General features: G+C 26.7%; 1 protein-coding gene across 1 annotated transcript in view; it reads left to right on the forward strand.

Annotated features, from left to right (window-relative positions):
* Positions 1 to 22,424, forward strand: part of LOC136979676 (voltage-dependent calcium channel type A subunit alpha-1-like) — a 445,853-nt gene that overhangs the window by 231,732 nt on the left and 191,697 nt on the right. The window contains exons 16-20 of the mRNA XM_067275717.1: positions 2,134 to 2,243; positions 4,515 to 4,646; positions 10,878 to 10,950; positions 15,002 to 15,119; positions 16,095 to 16,195. Coding sequence (XP_067131818.1) covers positions 2,134 to 2,243; positions 4,515 to 4,646; positions 10,878 to 10,950; positions 15,002 to 15,119; positions 16,095 to 16,195 — 534 coding nt within the window. The remainder of the gene's footprint in view (positions 1 to 2,133; positions 2,244 to 4,514; positions 4,647 to 10,877; positions 10,951 to 15,001; positions 15,120 to 16,094; positions 16,196 to 22,424) is intronic.

Genomic DNA, 22,424 nt, shown 5'->3' on the forward strand with positions numbered 1-22,424 from the left:
TGTTTTAGATAAAAGTTTGTTTATTTTTGATGTAGAATCAAAATATGCATTAGAAAATGGAGATTTCAATTGAAGAAAATGAAGTTGACCCTATTTTCATGGATTGTGGTGTCATCTATGATGAAACCAATAGTCTCATCTTGTCTAACATTTTTGGTGTAATAAATTTTTTGTAAGTTAATATTTTTCTAGTTATTCTATTGGATTGACTAAAATGGTCTGTTAAAGTTTACCTAGGGAACCGCAACAGTCACACTTCTATAATCTCGATAGCATTTGTGATTAGAAATGCAAATTTTTAATTTTCGTGGGCTTGAGGATGCGTTCTAACCTAACCTAACCTATTCTAATAAATTTCCAAATTATTCTTTTCTTCTGTTTGCTGGAATCAGGGAACATGTTCTAACCTAACCTAACCTAACCTATTGTATTCCCTAATAAATTACCAATAATTTGGTAATTTATTAGAATAGGTTAGGTTAGGTTAGAACATGCATCCTCGGGCCCACGAAAATTAAAAATTTGCATTTCTAATCACAAATGCTATCGAGATTCCAGAAGTGTGGCTGTTGGGGTTCCGTGGGTAAACTTTAACCAAATGGTCCACCCTGTAGATGTATATTTTTAATCAAAATGTTTTGAAATGCTATGCAATCTCACCAATGAATATATGTTTATTTAGAGCTTATTAAAGCTCAATTTAATGCATTTACTACTAAATAGTACTATTACTAAAAACCAGTGTACACAGAAGCTTTACCACTAGCAATGGAAGTTGAAGCGGAAGTTATATAGATTGCACCCTATGGAATTTCGGGACTTTGAGTATTTATGTTAACTCATGGGATCGAGACGAGTTTAACGATAACCTACTTTTGGACTGGAGACCAAAAATAAGAAAGTTATCATATTTACGATTTCTTGCCTTTCACAATGCATTCTATGCCATTTTAGAGTTTTCCACTAGGTGGCTCTGCTTGTAGTTCAGTATATATTTCCTTTTTTTTCTTTTGTTCAAGAACTATCATGAATCAATAACTAGTGATGTTAAACACTGGGCAGCCTGCCGGTGGCTCCCTTCTGGGAGAAGTTCGTCGAGACACCACCTAGTGGAAAATGGCATAGAATGCATTGTAAGAGGCAAGAAATCGTAAATACGATAACTTTCTTATTTTTGGTCGGCGGTCCAAAAGTAGGATATTGTTGAACTCATCTCGGTCCCATGAGTTTAGATATATACTCAAAGTCCCGAAATTCCATAGGGTGCAATCTGTACAACAGCTAATAGAATAGGAAACTAGTAATACTCAAGACAAAATAGATTGAAAAGAAAACATTATGTTAGAGGAAAGGAAGCTGAGATTTAGTAATCACTCTAATAATCTATTATGGAAAGAAATGAATAGTGCATTTTACTGTACTGCTATGTTCATTATCTACATGAATACATGTGCTAAAACACAAATACTAGATAGTATTCATTACTACGGTATAAAGTGAAGAGTCAAATTACAGTAAACTAGCCATTTAAAATAGAAACATTAAAAATTATTTCATTGCCTCTTTATCCATTTTTATTTTGTTAATCTGTCTACAAATAATAATAAAATTTACATTTTTGAATATGAAAGATTGTTGCAAGATATGCAAAATATATGAATATGAATGGAGTTTCTAATGTATTGGATGTACAGTACTTTTTCTCTGTTGAATTAAAAATTAGCTTTATATGTGTAACAAATCTGTTACCAGTATATTAAGTTAATATTATAGACTGGTATGCTATTCATACCAAGTAATATTAATAAGAAGTAGAACTCAGTGTGTATGGCGTTACAAAATATGTTTTTTTCGAGTGCTTTCGTCAAAAGTGCTCAGAAACAATATATTTTGTAATGCTGTACACAGTGAGTTCTACTTCATATAAAGTTAATATTATTAAATGATTATAAACCAAAAAAAAGAGATTTTTTTTAAGCTTTTCTCATCATTATATTATTATTTTCCATAATTATTTTATATAAGTAAATTTGTACTTCTAAAGTTATTTTAGTGAAAGTAATATTTAATTTTCAAAATTATTTTAAATTTAAATAAAAACTATAATTGTTTTATTATTGTTTACTTTTCTAGGTTATAGCTGGTAGTATATTTGAAGTAGTATGGTCCAATTTAAATGATGGTTCCTTTGGTTTGTCAGTATTGAGAGCATTAAGGTTACTCAGGATATTTAAAGTTACAAAGTAAGTCTCTCAAAATTATTATATAACTGTTGTTAAAATTTTTAGTGTGTACTTACTTTCTTGAAATTTATAGGTTAATAAGGCATTATATATACCCTATTTGCTTGATTCTAAGATGCACTTTTTGTCCATTTTTACTTGTGCAAAGCAGAGGTGCTTAAAATTGATGACATTGTGGCATACTGTATGCAGTGCTTCTAGTGTCATCTAGTAGACATGATATATTGCCTTTCTAAAGAGGGCTTGTGTGTTGTACATAATTTGTTTTTTAACATATTCTGAGCACATGCATTTGCTAAAGACAGTGTCGCTCTGCTGAACTGATTATACTAGGTCTCCATGCATTATGTTGTCGTCGCCACAATAGCATCTTATGTTTGCAGCCAAAACAAAAATGAATAGTCATTGACAAGACTATTTGGTTAGTTGATGGTGTATGCAATGTGTAGTCTAATCATTGATTAGACCACATATTGCATACACCAATCAAAGACATTTTGGCAATATTTTTCAACAGAAATCAGTTTAGATGAGTTTTGCTAGTAACAAGCATTTAATTAAAACTGTTTTTTAATGTTTAAATATCTTCAGTGGCATTATGATGTATGATTGAGAGTTATTGTATATGCAGAAGATCATGGAAATAGCATTAAAGCCAAACAATTACCAAATTATATCGAGCTATATTACTACTACTATTATTAATTAAATGCTAAGTAATTTGGCACTAGAGGCAGGCATTAGGCACCATCTCTTGCTAAATTTAATAATTATAATTAAATTAATATTTTAATAATTAATTTAGAAGAAGAATTTTTTTTTTTTTTAGAATCTTCTAAATTAATTATTAAAATATTAATTTAATTATAATTATTAAATTTAGCACGAGATGGTGCCTAATGCCTGCCTCTAGTGCCAAATTACTTAGCATTTAATTAATAATAGTAGTAGTAATATAGCTTGATATAATTTGGCATTCGTTTGGCTTTAATATACAGTAGAGAGTCGTAAATCGGAATCAATTGAGGACTGGGGTTGTTCAGATTAGTGATTTGTTCGGATTACCGATTATGTACGAAAAAATATTTTAACTTATCCGATGTTGAAATTTTTCTCCGTTGCGTGTCGCTTCACTTTGAATTTTCGTTGATTTTAAGCCTAACGAAAATTTTTATAATAATAATCGAGGCTATTGTATCATTAAAAATTATTTCTTTATTTTGTACAAACAAAATAAATATATTGAAGAATATAAAAACATGAAAATTATACTTTAGAAGTAAATCTAGTATCAAAAACGTTCGATTCGGCACGACACAGTTCGACTGAAAATCGTTCCGATTACCGGCAATTCCGATTACCAGGGTTCCGATTAACGACTCTCTACTGTATAATTATCAAGTTTGGATGTTTATATTTGGAAATAGTATTGCCCAACATTACTTATTTTGTGATATTTGTTTTTTTTAAACTTTTTAATTAATTTTATTAGGTTCAAAACTTAAAAAAATTGATTGTTTCCTCCAATTAAAAAAATCTTAAAATTCCATTTCAAATTTATAGTGTATCTTAAAATCAACAGTGTCTTACAATCAAGGAGAAATAGTAGATCATCTCAAGCAAATATCTAAGTTTTCAGTATTGAGCATTAATTTCAATAGTTGCAAATAAAATTTGTCACATTATTGTTTGTTAAAATTTTACGTACTTTATTTAATTTTTTAAATTAGTATTTAAATTGTACAAGTATCATGTAAATGGCACCATAAATTGTTTGTGCAAAAATAAAAAGTGAATAACTTTTGGGTTGAAATACATGACATAGCTCAACCAACATATTTTTCTTTTACTAATTAACAATATTAATTAAAGCTATAAAATTTGGTAAAAAATATTAAAAATCAAAATCCATCTTTGATGGATATTTTTAATCTAAAATTTAGAATTAAAAACAAAATAAATTTGATAGATAAATATATGTGATTTAATAAATTATTAGTTCTTATAAATATTATTTCATAATATTAAATTATTAAATTTTACACTAACATAGAAGAAATAATGACAATTTGGATTATGATTATTTATATGTTGTGCAGTTTAAAAATAAAGGATCATTTAAGAATTTTGTAATTTATAAGGTGGCCTTGTGCAGACTATTTTTATTGAATAATTGGACATATTTAAAAACATTATTCTAAAATTATATAATAAATTCAAAGAGAAACTTGTTTTTATCACTTTACTGATTATTATTATTATTTTTTCTAGATATTGGTCTCCATTAAGAAATTTAGTCATTTCCCTTCTCAGCAGTATGAGATCTATTATTAGTTTATTGTTTCTCCTTTTTTTATTCATACTCATCTTCGCATTGTTAGGAATGCAACTTTTTGGTGGATCGTAAGTATCATTAAACATAAATAAAATTAACAGTATTATTAGCAAATAAAATGAATTTGGTTATTTCAGTTTTTGTATATATATATTAAATATAAAATTAAAAATTATAATTAATGTTTTTATAAATGTAATTGAATTAAAAATAATTATAAATAATTTTATTAGATCATTAATTAATGTAGTATTTTTTTGTATTTATATATTATAATATTAATGTATAATCAGTCTTAAACTGAAAGACTTTTAAGAATGAATATATTTGCATCATCAATACAAATAACTAATAATATAAAAAATACATATACGAGGGTAATCCCAAAAGTAAGGTCTCTTATTTTTTTAAATACAAAGAAATGTTTATTTTTAATAATGTTCATATTACTTTAAAGCTTGAACATTTATCTGTTTTTCTACATAATCGCCATTTTGGTTGATTAATTTTTGTAGGTGCTGTGGCAGTTTTTGTATGCCCATGTCATACCCGCTCGCCGCCATGTCACGGGAACCATCTTGCACACATCTTCCAATATTGTAACTTTTTCGTTAAAATCCTATGAATAGTGCTTCAGGAAACCCCAAGAACCAAAATGCAGAGATCATCCAGAGTGATTCGCCAATCTTTATGCATGGTTTGCTCAACCTTCGCAACTGTCTTGTCGAAAATTGATGGTCTCCTGCTTCTTTCTTCATTGTGAATTTCAGTACAATCAGTTGCAAACTCCCTACACCACTTGAGGACGTTTTTGACATCTACGCACGACTCGCCATACACTTCCGTCAATTGGTGATGAATTTCAATCTGGTTTAACACGACTTGGCAGTGAGCTGGTATGACATGGGCATGCAAAAATTGCCACAGGCATACAAAAATGCATTGACCAAAATGGCGATTATTTAGAAAAATAGATAAATGTTCAAGCTTTAAAATGATATGAACATTATTGAAAATAAACATTTCTTTGTATTTAAAAAAAAATAGGAGACCTTTCTTGGGATTACCCTTGTAGTTTTAATTGATTATCATGCAGTTTTTTTGATTCAATTTTGTTAAATAAAAATAGACTGAAACCTTGATAACATAAAGAATACGATTTTTTAATAATAGTAAATAATTACTTATACAGTAGATTATTTTTTTGTAATCACTTTGGCTTTTAGATATACTGATAATGTTAAGTAGAGTAAATAAATAAAACTACAATTAGTGGATATTATTGTTAATTGTCTACTTGGACTTCACTTATTAATAGGACTTTATACTGGTGTTTAAAGATTGGCACAGTAATGAAAGTTAGATTAGGAAAAAAGAAAATTTCTTTATATCACCTGTAGTAATAATTTCTGTAAAAAACCAGAATAAACACCAGAATAAAGTCCTATTAATAAGTAAAGTCCAAGTAGACAATTAACAATAATATTAGAATTAAGGACAGTAAAGCTTTTACAATTACAATTAGTGGAATTCTAGAAATTGTTGATTCTGATATTAAAAGTACAACAATTAAAAAATGTATAACATGAAGATTTATTAATTATTATTATTAATTACCATATTTTCCGGTGTATAAGATGACCCCTGACTTTTACAGTTAAAATATAGAGTTTTGGATATACTCGCCCTATAAGATGACATCCGGCATATAAGACAACCCCGACTTTTGAGAAAATTTTTTTGGGTTAAAAAGTCATCTTATACGCTGGAAAATATGGTAATAGTAATTCATCTAGTGTTATATGCTTGCTGCTTTTTGGAGCTGTCTTTCCTTTAACAACAGTTAACATGTAATATAAGTAGTAAATTCAGCAGTTTAAACTACTGTGGACAAATAATGATTGGAATTATTAATATTTTATATTTAAATTACTGGTTAAGACTTGTAATAGTTAATTCATAACTACAATGGAATCTGGTTAACTCGAATTGGTCAGGGAAAAAATTTGGACTTTGAGTTTAAAATTTTGAGTTATGGAGGCTTGGCTAAAAATTCTGATTCCTTCATCTTTGCGTTGTCCAGATGCTTTGTGTAACCATTCTAACATCTCCTTATTAAAGTAGCCTTCTCACTAGCAGACAGCTGTCTTGGTTGTTGACAAACTGGAACGTCATTTTTTAAGATAATGTTCATTTTGATTCCTGTTTTTTGTTTTATTAGATCTAGAAGCTCTCTTCCATATTTTGCATCATTGATATGGCTCAAGTCAACATCACCAGTATCTATGCAGGCAACATCAATATTGTATATGTCTGAAATGTTTACTTCTGCATCTTTTGCTTTGATAATTTTCTCAACCCAATCTTCTTTTAAACTGATATGAACTTGTTTCAGAAAGTCTGCTCCCAACGATAACTTATAAGTAAGGAATGAACTAGGAACCACATGTATACATATATTCCTGATAAGTTTCACTCTGATGCTTCACTTCTGAGAGAAGCGGGTGGTTGAAACACGAAGCTTAACTCTTTTCTCCGACGTTGGATTGGCGAGATCCGCTCACCTTGTAACTGGATGGCATTCTTAAATTATGCGTTTCTGTGTTCTTCAAATTCTTATAGTTTAAGTGAGTGGAAGGGTTTAGCAAGGTCGTTGAAAAGATGTCAATGACACCAGAGAAAGAGCAACCATTGTAAAAATTCAACAAATTTAATAAAAACTAAAGGATTACAAACATAAATCTAAGCATGAGGAATACAGTTTTCTCACTCTAGTACAATATCACTAGAGAGCATTATTACTATCAAGTGAGCATTATTCCTACCAATAACTATTTCCAACCAAGAGAGAGAGTGTACATAAATTGGTTAATTATCATAAGACATTACTGCAGAACAGACATTACTGCAAAATTATCATTTTGCAGTAATGTTTGTCGTTCTGATGATAAACTTTTTGTGGAGGATTGGGGGGAGATGTTTGGGTGGAAACTTGCACAAAGCACCAAATTAAAAAATATTCCTTCGAGACCACTTCATTGTAGGATACAGCATAGAACCAACAAGATTATTTTTTCCGGACGATTGCCTCGAAGATTGGGTGCACTTGCATTATATCTCCATCAAGTATGGGAATCTGATCAGGTGACCATTTGTTTGATAGTGATGATACTCAAAGGTGTCATCGCTGGATGAGGGAATTAAACAAAATCGACTAGCAGGTTTCTTATTTCTTCTAATTGTTTTTAGATTCTCCTCGTAGACTTAGTTAAATGTCAACTTTCTCACACTTTAACAATTGATTGTTTTAACATATTTTTGATATTTTCTTGGGTCAATGTGAGTGGGAAGGAACTGGTTGCTTCGAAGTTCCCTACTAACATGCATTCCTTAGTTATTTACCATTAAATTTTACATTTAATCTTCTCCCACTTTTAGCCTCATGGGAAAGGTTGGAAATGAAGGAAAGTTCCTTATAATTTTCCATTTTATTGCGAATTTATGGAAAAACAACTCCCCGAATCTCACACTTCCATTGAAAGTTGCTTGTGAATCTTCCTGCTTTTCAGTTTTGGAGAAAATTTGGCACAAAGAGTTCTTTTTATAAGCTTCTCTTCATGATTTAGTACACTGTTCATAATTTATGTATATTCTTGATGAACCTCTGAGTAGTCGTTTTGCATAAACTATCTTCTGCATGCCATTCCAGTTACACATTTCCGCCGTGTCTTCAAAATTGGAGATCCATTTAACAACATTTTTTCCACCATCACCACTGAACATTTCAAGGGATTCATCAACCACTCTAAAGGTAAACATTGGCTTAGAGTACTCACTTTTATATTGCATAATATTAATATTATCATTCTCACTTTTGTCAGCATCGTCATTGCTTTGCACATTGTCGTCTCTGGCATTTTCAATCAAAAGTGTCACTTTCAATCTTTCCACCAACTCTCTTTTGCTACCCATCGTTTTCAATTTTTGTCATTCTAGTTTGATTTTCAGATCAGCATATTTAAGATGTTTCACATCCGTCATCGTATTGTCCTTAGATACAATAGGCAGTCATAGTTTTTTGTCATTCACTGTAGCATTGCTAACTCTGCCATCTTGTCTGGATTCCATTATTATCTTTCTAAAAGGTCTCATATGAATTTCTCTCAATATCCCGGACAAGCCCCCAAAAATTTGTAGGTATAGTGATAGAAATATAGAACTAGAAATTACAATGATCTTCCAGCATTCATAACCATTTTCAAATTATAGATAGAATGATAATGTTCTAGTTTCCGTAAAGTCTTTAGTCCTCTTCGTGTCGTCACCACTGTCGTCTTCCCTTATTCATCTCCCTCTCCCGTATCTCCCTCTCCTATATCTTCTTCATCTCCTCCGCAACCACTCATTTATTTTCTTAACAGTAGGAATTTTATTCCTCTAATCCCCACATATGTATTTGAAAAAGGAGGTTCAAATGGCAGTTACAGTATCTAGGTCAGTGGTCTGCAATCTTTCTGACCTAACGGACTACTAAACTCACAATTTTGAATCCTGTGAACCACTATCATAAATTTTTTTAAACAATACAAAATCTGTAGAATAATGATCATAAAAGTTCAATTTTACTATATTAATATGAAACTAGTTTGTTTAATTATAACAAATTAATGCAAGCCTAAAGTTTATTGCTGCTTGTTTGAAATAAGTTTATAGATTATTAGTGCTTTTCCACTAAGGATAACAATCACACTCACAATAATGTTTATTGTTCATTATCTATTGATAACAGTCACTTTGTATTTGGTTTTAGAGTCAAATATAAACCCTAATGAGTGAAAAAAAGCAACTAAGCATTTTGCATTTCTTTTATAATACTTCACATAACCTCCAGTTGTTCAAATTTTTCCATGGACCACTTAAATTTTCTCGTGGACTATCAATGGTCCATGGACCACCAGTTGCCGACTGCTGATTTAGGTCACACACTGTCAAGAAGCCACCATTCCCTGCCTGCCGTCATGATACAATGTTCATTTTTAGTTGTATGTGGTTCCTGTGCTTTATTGGAAATTTCCAATTAGTTTATTCTGTAGATGAACATTAATTATTTTATGTAATGGCAATTAAAAGTAAAATTTCAAAGAGTTTATGAAACTACTGTATCAGAATCCCATTTGATTTAAACATTTCAACAAAATCAAGTTAACCAGTTTGATTTAATGTATAAATTCCTATACTGGACATTTAAGGAAAGAAAATGACTTTGAGTATATGCAACTTCAAGTTATCCCAGTTCAAGTTAACCATGTTCCATTGTATTATCTATGAATATGGGAAAAGTAAACTTTGCATGAGAGAAGTATAGACAGTAATATAAAAAATAGAAACTGTAGAGCTTATAGTATGTGGCCATTACAAATATTTAGAAGTGAAATTAGTCCAGAATGGAAAGGATAATTAAGCAATAAGAAACAGGAAAACAAGGAAAGGGACTTTAAGAGGCTGAATGGAATCTGGTAGCATGCCAAAATCCGAAAAAAGAAAATGGGATATATGTAACACCATAATGAGAAATACTGTACATTACATATCATATGGAACAAAAATATAGAGAATCTCAAAAACAGATTAAAGAATGCTGGCTAGGTATAGTTGAAATATATGCACTGCAAGATTATAAAGATTATAAATTTGTGCACAAATTATAAAGATTATAAATTTGTGCACAAATTATAAAGATTATAATTTGTGCACAAATAAAAAAAATTAAAGAAGTATATTAATGAATCGATTAATGATGAAATAAAAAGAAGGCAGTTAATATGATGTGGTTATGTGAAAATACAAATTGCAAATAAACATGGAATAAAAACCACAAAAATATGAGAGAAGAAGATTGAGAAATACTGGAAACGAGGTATATAAAAAATGATGATGGAGAGAGACAAGAAGGAAGAAATACATATTAATAAAACAAAGAAAAATTGTCTGAAAATCAGAATATAAGATTCTAGAAACTAATTACATATGTAAAGTATGTGATTGTAGAGAAACAGGGGTTATATTTACAAATAACAGAATTTTACAATATTGCACAATATATATATATATATATATATATATTTTTTTTTATCTACCTGGCTGCTGCTTCATTCCACGCAGCTAGTAAAAATTTTTGGGGAGAACACTGTATTTATTATATTATATTAGAAGTAAGATTAATAAAATATTATTTGTATTATTTATGTACTTTTTTATTATCAAAAATATACTTTAAATAATAAAAATTTCTATATTAGGTTTAATTTTGAAGACGAAACACCACCTGAAAATTTTGATACATTTCCCATTGCTCTTATCACTGTTTTCCAAGTAAGCATATTTAATTTTAATATCTAAATTATTTTATTTATAATAAATACTAAATTATAAAAACTTAATTTTTACACTTGTCTTCCAGCTTATTTTATAATTAGTAGTAATAGTAAATTTTGTTTTACAGTAGAGAGTCATTAATCGGAATCAATTGGGGACTGGGGTTGTTCAGATTAGTGATTTCTTCCGATTATCGATTAAGTACAAAAAAATATATTAACCTGTCCAATGTTCAAATTTTTCTTCGTTGCGTGTCGCTTCGTGTTGAATTTTCATCGATTTTAAGCCTAACGAAAATTTTTTAATAATAATTGAGGCTATCGTATCGTTAAAAATTATTTCTTCATTTTGTACAAACAAAATAAATATATTGAAGAATATAAAAACATGAAAATTATACTTTAGAAGTAAATCTAGTATCAAAAACGTTCGATTCAGCACGACACAGTCCAGCTGAAAATCATTCCGATTACCGGGTTCCGATTAATGACTCTCTACTGTACTTGAAAATTTTAATATAAAAATACTCATAGAATAAAGTTTAGTATTACTTTTGCATATTTTGATTTTTTTGCTTAATATTTTTATTTATTTTTTTTCCATTCTATAACTTCATTCTCATTGTATGAAAATTAATTACAACAATTTCAAATTTTGTAATCAGAACATCTCTGCAATTCTGCAAAATCATCTCTGCAATTATATAAATGTCATTTAAGTGTTATGTAGTCTGAATTCAAATTAAATAATATAAATATTTTAAAAATATATAATTCAGAATTTGATTCTATAGATTATAAGATTATACTAGTAAAGTCTAAATAGCAATTAGACATTTACCATCCATCATTGCTAAGTTATATGAAACACCAAAAAAAAAAAAATAACAATCTCAATAATATGTTATAATAATTATATCATCATGAGAGATTAAAGAAAAACTGAAAACTTTTAAATTTGAAACATCAATTGCTACATTATAGTAATCAATTTTAGAAAATAAAATATGCAAATACTAATTCATAAGTAAAATAAATTTATTTATAATATAAAAATATAAAGTTTAACTACAAAATATATTGAATAAAAATTATGTATAGTGTAATAACATAATATAAAAATGTGCTGTTTATTAAAAATAGTTTATTATACTCTATATTTAAACTACAGTGAACTATTTTTAATAGATAGCAAATATGCATATATTGTTTATTAATGAAAATAAAATAAATAAATGTAAACAAAACCATCATAGACATAAAATGTGAAGTTTTTAATAGAAATTAATTAACAAAAATAAAATAAAATGAATGTAAACTCAAATTTTTAATTTCAAACTTGAAAGTAATTAATTCTGATATTTTAAACTTATTCTTATTCAGAAAAACTTTTTATTTCTATAGTAAGTGATCTAATAAATTTTGGAATTATTAATAATTAATTCTGAATTTATATATATTATGTATAATTATTAATAAGTATATATATTATCATTATCTGTTTTTAAGAACTTCACACATTTAAAAATTTTGTATATATGTGTAAAACTAAAGTTTAAATATTTCAGAGACATTTAATTTCAATAAAAAACAAAAATGTAGTTTAGTTACTCATTGAAATTACATTTTTTATTAATATAAGTAGATTAATAAAATAAACTATTAAAAATATTCAATCAGTAGTAAAGTACTTTTATACTTTTAGTTACTCTGGTCATTTTGTTATCTCAATAATCCATTTTAAAAAGCTTAGCTAATTTTAAATTTTTTATGAATATGATTGGAAGGTTAGGAGAAAAACTGAAGTGCAATATTTGACTTTTGCATTTATAATGGTTAATGAAATAATGTTATTTATTATCTGAGTGTAGGATATTCTGTAATTTATAGATTTATGTTTAATACTAATCCTAATGACTGGAAGAATAGGCAATGACTGACTAAAATTCACCATTCTTCATTGTATTCAAAGGTGCAAATTGCCTAGAGGTGACTAAAAAAGTTGAAGGAAAGGTATCATAACGTGTCACTATCAACTCTGAGAAAGCATAAGTTGATACTCTGTCGGGTCAGAAAGTTGACATATACTTCATTCTGTTGAGATCATCATCTAGTTATTTTCCTTTATCTTGTTTGATTCTCACACTAACAGGCTGGCCATGTGGAATTTTCCTGTTTTTATAACATCTAAATCAGAATCAATTTTCTATAGATACTCCTCCTAGATGCACTCCTTTTTGGCATATTGTCCATGAATTATATTGCTGTATCCCACCAAACCAAACCCAAATATTGATAGTGTTTGTCAGAACTTGGAAACTTTCAACAGTTTGTTGCAAGTCCTGTTGCTTGATAACTGTTTAAGAAAATTGTAAAATCCATGTTAAAATTAGCTGAAAGTCACATGCAAAATAACAAGAAATTTTGTCCATTTCCTAATGTAGTTTTTTTCTTTTTCCACACACAATTAAACATATAAAATTTTTGATAGAATGCAGTTGAACAATTTTTTAAGTGAGTTTATTTTTCAGTCATGGACAAGGAGTTCCATCCACAAGTGAGAAATTTTCTTAAACAAGAACATTTTACATGGGGAAAATGTACATATCCCTTATGGGGAAAAAATTAGGAAATTAAACTTCTTACACAGGAAAACTTCTAATGTAGAAACTTCTTACTTAGGCAAGTTCTACTGTTCATAAAAAATTTAAACTTGTATGTATTCTTCATTATTATTTAATAAACTTTACTTCATCAATAGTTCCAGTATAAAATATAAATTTGTTTACATTGAATTATTGTTATAGGCTATGACTTCATTGATTCTAAGATGCCATTGGTTAATTTTAAGACACCATGAATTTGAGATTGAATTTGAAGATATTTTGAATGAAGGAAAAATAAATATTCATTTGTATTACATTTTATATTAAGTACAGTAGAGCATCGTTTATCTGAAAACCGGTCAATCAAAAGCTTTTCAGTTGGACTGTGTCGTGCTGAATCAAACGTTTTTGATACTAGATTAACTTCCTAAAGTATAATTGTTTTGTTTTTATATTTTTCAATATATTTATTTTGTTTGTACAAAATAAAGAAATAATTTTTAACGATACAATAGCCTTGATTATTATTATTAAATTTTTCGTTAGGCTTAAAATCGACGAAAATTCAACATGAAGCGACACGCAACAGAGAAAAATTTCAACATCAGATAGATTAATATATTTTTTCGTACATAATCGGTTATCCGACTTTTCAGTTATCCGAACAACCCCAGTCCCTAATTGATTTGGATAAACGATGCTCTACTGTATTAACAACGTAGAAAAACAATATAAATTTCATGAAACAGGTAATGTTTGACAGTTGCAATTCCGTGATCAGAAGAATATATATATTAGTTCTTCATTTGAATAGTGTTATCTTGAAGGCATTTAAAATGTTAAAAAATAATTTAAATCAAACATTCCTTGCAGGAAAAGCTTATTTGAACTAATGTGACTGTTGAGTAGTGCAACATTGAGTAGTACTGTTGAGTAGAACTGATTTGACTGTTGAAAAACATCAAATTATTAGTGCATAATGCATACATGGTAACTACTGATTGCTATTTTGGATTGTGAATGTAAGATACCATCATTAATTAATTCTGGACAAGCTGGAATAGGTTAAAAAATGTCTTAAAATAAATAAAATATGGAACATTCAAATTGTGTTTTTAAATTGTAAAAGTGTATGCGGATTAGTGAATTTTTTGAATAATCAAATCCTATTTCAACTGCTTTTCATTTATTAAAAGAAAATGAAGTAATTGAATCTAAAAAAAATTGCAAAGGGGAAAACTTAAACTTTTCTATGATGTTTGGATGGTAAAATTGGAAAGATTCTTAAAATGTTCAAATTAAATTTTTTCTGAAAGACTAAAAATGAATGATTATGTTATTGTTTTTTGCTTTTGTAAACACAATTAAATATAAAAAGTAATTAATAATAATTTGTAATATATAGATGTAAGTACAATATATATGATAAACTCTATATCTTAGATCCTCACAGGAGAAGATTGGAATGAAGTAATGTATAAAGGAATTGAATCACAAGGTGGAATCAAATCAGGAATGTGGTACAGCATTTATTTTATTATACTCACATTATTTGGTAACTGTATCCTTTCTTGTTTTGATTTTATAATAATTAGTATTTTAATGACTCCATCTTTTTAATATATTGAAATTACTTGTAATAGTTTATTTTTTAAGATATCATTCAGTAAATTTAATGTAAAGTACTTGCAAGGTAACTTTAGCCTTATCTTCAGATTGGGTCATTTTTTTTTAATATTAAGAATCATCAAAACAATAATAGCTATATTAACAGATTATATCATATTTTTTTCAATTAATTTTGCATAAGCAATATTGAATAACAAAATTTTTGAATAAAACCAATAAATTTGAATTTGTAAGTTTGACCAAAATGATTGATCATATAATACTGAATAGAACTTCCTCAAAAAACTGGAACAGTATATATAGATATGAACATACACCTAACACTAATTTTCCAGCAAATAAACGTAAACAAACTTACACTTCAAACGTTTTCGGCCACAAATTTGTGGCAGAAAACGTTTGAAGTGTAAGTTTGTTTACGTTTATTTGCTGGAAAATTAGTGCTTAGGTGTATGTTCATATTGATTGATCATATTTAAATATTTTTGCAAAGTTAATATTATATGTAGAATTGCTTCTCATAAGGCTTGACACTTCATCATTGAAATCTTTTTATTTTTTTTGGAATTCATACCATTATGTTTAAAAAGCCATGATTTATTCTATTAATTATTATTAATAAGAATAACTTATTAATAATAAAGCAGTAAATATGAAGACTTCATATTAATAATTTTTCTTTAATTTTAGATTTATATTCAAAAATAAATTTTGATTATTTTAAATGTGTAAAGTTTATATTCATTTAATTTTTATTATTATTATATTCACATAAAACATAGATTTGGATATAAGTAATATGTTTATAAGTATCATTTAACAATTCATCAGTATTATACTGACTTACTTATATACACTGGTATATTTTGAAATATTTTTTATGAATTGTTCCTTTATAAAAAAACAGACACCTTACTAAATGTATTTTTGGCTATTGCTGTTGACAATTTGGCCAATGCTCAGGAATTAACTGCAGCTGAAGAAGAAGAAGCAGAAGAAGATAAAGAGGTAATATTATAAGAAACATACAATTAAACTTTAAAACTTAATTATTAATAATAAAAAATTAAAACTTTAGCAATTGATCGATTACATAGCAAAAATGCTGCATGTTTAATTGTATTGATTGTGGTTATAATCATATTTTTTGAAATTAGTTTTTTAAAATCTTTGTCATTAAAAATATTTTAATATTTGATAAATGTTATGCAAATATTGTTTAATAAATTTATTATAATTTATTTGTTGTTTGATTAATGTAATAAGTGATATAATTGAATTGCATCTAGAAGTTTTTAACTGCATAAAATTTGCTGAATTTCAGAATATTATTTTTGATTGACTGCTATTACTTTACATTGGTTGCTAACATTACTTAAAATAATATGAAAATTTATTACTAATATATGATGTGCTAATATAGTTAAAAATTTACATTATTAAATTGCTTTAAATTAAATGAAAACTGCATAGTTTGAAAATATGTATTGATAATTTTATTTTAATTCCCTTTTTATATGCTTTTTATTAACTTACTGTGTCCTCTGACTGTCCATCTAGATAGAGTAACTCAATTCTCACCCACTTCCTAATTTCCAATCTTGTTGAAATTTTGTATACATACATTATGTATTCCCAATGACAGTACATTTTTTTTAAAAGTTTGTAAACAATTTTTAATAAAAAGCATTTCGTTAAAACTTTTTAAAAATATTTTCTATTCAGTTTATCCCATTTAATTAATTGAAACAATATTTCATGACAGCATAATTACTTTTATGAAAGATTATTTTTAATATATTAAAATTTAAAAAAAACAACTCTTTAAATTGATGATTAATTTATATTGTTTAGTTAACAGTCATTGAAGCAACTGAGATTTCTTGTAATGGAAAGTTTACTTTGTATATTATTGAGTCAGATTGTCTTGAATCATTTACATAAAAACATAAAGATTTATTAAATTTGCAGTGTTTTAATTTAAAACATTATTATTTCAATTCTTTCCTGTTTCTAAATAATGAAATATCACTCAAATTCAAATACACATAAACAACTATTATTCTTTCTTCATTATATCTTACATCTAGGATGAAATTTTATACAAATTGAAAATTTTAATTCTACTTTTTTTTCTTATAAATAACATATTTTGTTTGAACTGTTAAAAAATTATACAATAATTCATATTTTTACTTCCCCAAATATTTAAGTTGTGACTTTGCTGAAAAATTGAATATATGAATTACGAATAATTAACATTGATATTACCAGGTTACATAATGTTTTTTGATTAATTAACTTACACTAGTTAAATTCGTGATGATTAAGTAAATTTGGCACTATAGATAGACGTGTTGCCATCTATTAATAATAATAATGATTAAATAATTTTAATTAATTAATTAATTTTAGAAAAATCTGGAAAAGAAATGGCTTGAGCGGGATTTGAACTCGCAACCCTCACATAACAGGTGAGTATGTTACTGATTGCATCATCCATTCTCTCCAGGTCCGATCTTTTTCAGACATGAAAGAATTTGTTTGAAGAAGATCTGACTTAGAGACTAACATATGACCATTATGGTTATTTATTCCTAAAATTTTAACCTAACTACTTAGCTACTAGTCTAAATTAATCAAGAATGTTATGTAACCCAGTAATTTCATGTTAATTATTTGTATATTTATTATATAAACATAACTTCAAAATAATAGAATATGAAAAGTCCAGCCAGACATGCAAAAGTTGAACTATAACAACAGATATTTTAGTAAACATGTATTTATTATAACAACAGACTAATGTGTTTAATGGAAGATTAATCAATAAAAATTAATTAATTATTAAAGGAATGTTTTACACATTTTTTTGGCAAGAGAAAATAATAATTTTATAAAACAGATAAAATCAAATATAATTGTTATAGCCAAATCACCAGATAATAAAATAATTTTTAGAATTAAATTAGAAATTTATTTAATGATTAGCTAAAGATAGACATATTGCTATATTTTGAAAACTTAATGTTTGATTAATTAAATATATTAATTTATGAAAATCTGCAAAGCAATTCCTTTATTTGGTAAGAGACTCAATTTGACATCCTTCACAAACCATCTGAATATAATATTTTTTTTATATCACTTAAGCATTTTGAATCAGTTCCTTTCTAAACATTATTTTAGAGTTAATACCCATAATGTCAGATATTATCAGGCCAACAAAGAACAGAATATTTTATCTGAAGATCATTAAAGATATTTAATGTTAACAATGATAATTATTGACTAGATATATTTAACATATATAAATATTTACATAATATTGATAAATTATTGTATTGTAAAATAACTGTTAGAATCACATTTTTTGTTAATAATTGTAATAAACTTATATACATTAAAGTAATAGACCATGTGCAATGATATTTACAATGTTGATCATTAAATATCAGCTTGGAAAGTTTCATTGTATGAGGATAAATATTTTCACTTTGTTGTTAATTAGTGGTATTTTCATCTACATATATAATGCTTTTATATTGTTTTACATTATTGATTATGTTTGTTATTTACATTATTTATTAAGTACAGATTACTGATGTAAATAATCTGTTATGCAGTTATGCAAAATGAAATATAAGTCATATTTACATAAATTTAATGATAATTATAACAAACTGTTTGGGGTTTTCAATAGGAATGAGCTGTGATGAATTGCAATTAATAGTATTTATTATTTTATGAAAAATTTTCACAAACGATGATCACAACAAGTATAAAGAATTAATGCATTATTTTTTCATTTCTAATTAAATTATTATGTAAGCTCTGTAAGTTATGAATCTGTTCTATTTGAAGAGTAAGTAGACAATTATCAATGTCTTTCTAACTGAAGATTAATAATTTGATTATGTTTTCAAACTTTTTAATTTACTTAATGATTACATTACATTTAATTTATTCTAAATCTATAACATTCAAATGATAAATAATGTCCTCAAAAATTATGTAATAAAATATCTGGTGAAGTTATTTAGAAATAACCTATATACAGTACATAAGTGTTTATACAAATGTACACTTTGTAATGTATATAAGTCAAATACTGTATTCAGTTTTCAATTATAATGGTAATACTAAAATGCAGGTATATGCTATCTTTAAATTAATAGGGAAGACTGGGGCTAGTTGTCACAGTTTTTAGTCATTTCTAGTTTTAGGGTCTATAATATCAATTTATTTAGGTTTAAGTGAAAATGTATACACCTACATATCTTTTGATTTGGTTTATAATAAACATATGAACATTCAATAATTTTTTGTCCTAATTATTAATTATTTTAGAAACTGTGTTACCCTGTGACAACATACCTCATCTAGGGGTATGTTGTCACAGAGTAACGGGTATATTCTCACAGTGTATATATAGTCTAAGTTCTCACATTTCATGAGTTTATTTTGCTTATGTTAAATTATGTGTAATATGACATTTACTCATGCCAATTCTATAAGGAAAATAGATTACTAATTTACTATTATTTATTCTGTGAAAGACAAGTAACTCGAATCTTTACATATTGTCTTCAGAGTCACAGTTGTGACAAACATAATATGGATTTACATCTGTACATAGCTCGTGAGATCAAACTTTCACCACAAACCAAACAGAAAGTCTTTTATTTTTGTTCTGATGAGTCAGTCTTAGTGACAAGTTGCCCTGTTCGATATGTGACAATTTGCCCCGAATGAACTTCCTTAACAAATCGGTTCATAGTTTCTAATTTCAAAATCGAAAATTCAATTTCTCATAATGTACATATACATTAAGGACCCATCTAATAGGAAATAAAGTTGTTACTCACCTTTTTCTAATTGCAAGTTTTCAAACGGCACAAGACATGATGCATCAAAATTTACGAGACTTGCTGTAAATCTTTTAAATGCTAATTTACGGAAAACAATGCAACGAATATTATTCGAATTTTGTAATGATGTAGGCAAGCTGTAAATGAACCTACTCCTAGATGATGTGACCATTCAGTTTTGATTATATAGGTGATATTTGCACTGTGACAACATGCTCCTTGTGACAACTAGCCCCAGTCTCCCCTATGCTTTTAAATAACCCAATTTTCATTCTTTAGACAGCATAATCATAGCATTTTCATATCATTTGTACAAGTACGAGGTTTGAATAATGTTTCAAGTTTTTTTCCAAAATTTTTATAAATTTTATTTAATTTATAAATAAATTAATTACTGTTTCTGATAGATGGCAACACTCTTATCTTAGTATGAAATTTTTTAGTCATTGAAAAATTCAAAAAATTTTTTGTACCCAGTGAGTTTATTAATAGATGGTTACATTTGATTTAAATACAATTAGATGCTAATTATTAATATTACTAGATATTCTACTAGATATTCTTAGTAAATAAAGTAATCTGTTGTTAAATTTTTGTTTGGAAATTTTATTTTTTTCCGGTCTGATATTCATATCTCTGTAATATATAGCATAAATAAGCAAACATAAATAAGACATTAAATGAAACTATCACTTAAAAATATTATTGCATTCTGAATGGATTATATTTTTGTTTTAGAATTCAGTATGATCATTTTAATATTAAATAATATTTATATTTTAATAAACTTCTGAAGTAGATGTAATATTTTCACTATTTCTGTAAGAGATATTTGAGTGTTATCTAAATATAATGCCAAATTTTTTGCTCTCTCTTCCTCCAAGCAAGTAATTATAAGCTTTATATTGTCTTCTGTCCTTCTGACCTGTGCTTTATATTAACTTCTGTCCTTTATGTAAAATTGTGTTCATCTATCTTCCTTTTACAATTTTTACAATAAAAGAATAAACTAAATGCAGTAGCATTTGTAATATTAATTTGATATAATAAGAACATCAATAAGACATTTAAAATTTTGATAAACTATAAGAAATGATAATGATTATTACCAAAAATAAAGAATGTTTTTAATAAGAAATTTCTTATGTACATATAAATATTCAGATATGCAATAAATATTATAACAGTTTTTATTCTTTTTTAAGACTTCTTTGAATATATACAAACAATATTTTTTGTAAGCATTGATCTCCATGCAAGCGATTATAATATTTTCTTTCATCATTTTACTCCAGAAATGTTTACACAATACTTCACAATATATTCACAGCAAATAATAAACTTGTGTACTTATGATGCAATTTTTATAAATTTCTGATCTAGAACACTGATTAGATCAATTTTTTAAGCATTTTTTTCCCCTTAGTCATGAAAATGCACTGACAAATAAAAAAAAGTTAATTCAAACTGGGAAAATGTACAAATAATAATCTGTAATTATATTCAATGCATAGATAATCTTTTATCTATTCATTGAATATAATTTTCTTGTCAACATCCTTCATGGTACCCATACCTTTTCTAGCAAAATTCTTTGCATTCTGAAAAGTTCTATTGTCTTTTGTAGAAATTGTCTTTGTTGAAATTCTTTGCATTCTGAAAAGTTCTATTGTCTTTTATAAAATTTTTGATAAAAGATAAAGTACAATATTATTGCAAATCTATGATTATTAAATAACATTTGTGCTGTTTGATAACAGCAGTGTTTGTGAATGAAACAGTTTAATACTTTATCTAAGTAAACAGTTGTAAAACATAAATTATATTTAATGGTTAAAGTAATATTTAATGTGTAAAAGTTTGTCTAAGTTTTGTTTGGTGAACAAATAAGCTTATTGAATAGATAGCCCAGTGGCTATGGTCATGAATAATTCAAATTAAAAAAATAATAATTAGAACGTAATATTAAAATATCTACAATATAATGTTAATTAATATTTTTATAATTGTTTAATTATTGAGTTACTTTTTGACTAATTAAATGTTAATATGTATTAATTGAATACAAGCAGCTTAATTATCTATTTTTAGTTCAAATTACATACATTTATATGTTTAATTAATCAAAATGTAGTCCAGTAATAAATCTGACTTAATTGTTTGATCTGTTTGTTGTTTTAAAATTACATTCAAATGCATTTGAAACTTTTGTTTCTGTGGATTGAAAAGAATAAAAGCAAAATTTTGTATTTTATAAGCTTTTGTATTAATAATTTTTTATTTATTGATTTTATAATGTTTTTACCTTTAAAATTGTAAAGAATAAATATTTATGACTCATCTATACGTATATATAATCGAGATGA

Source organism: Centruroides vittatus, unplaced genomic scaffold (assembly GCF_030686945.1).
Source record: "Centruroides vittatus isolate TY-2023 unplaced genomic scaffold, ASM3068694v2 contig_630, whole genome shotgun sequence".
NCBI classification, from domain to species: Eukaryota; Metazoa; Arthropoda; class Arachnida; order Scorpiones; family Buthidae; genus Centruroides; species Centruroides vittatus.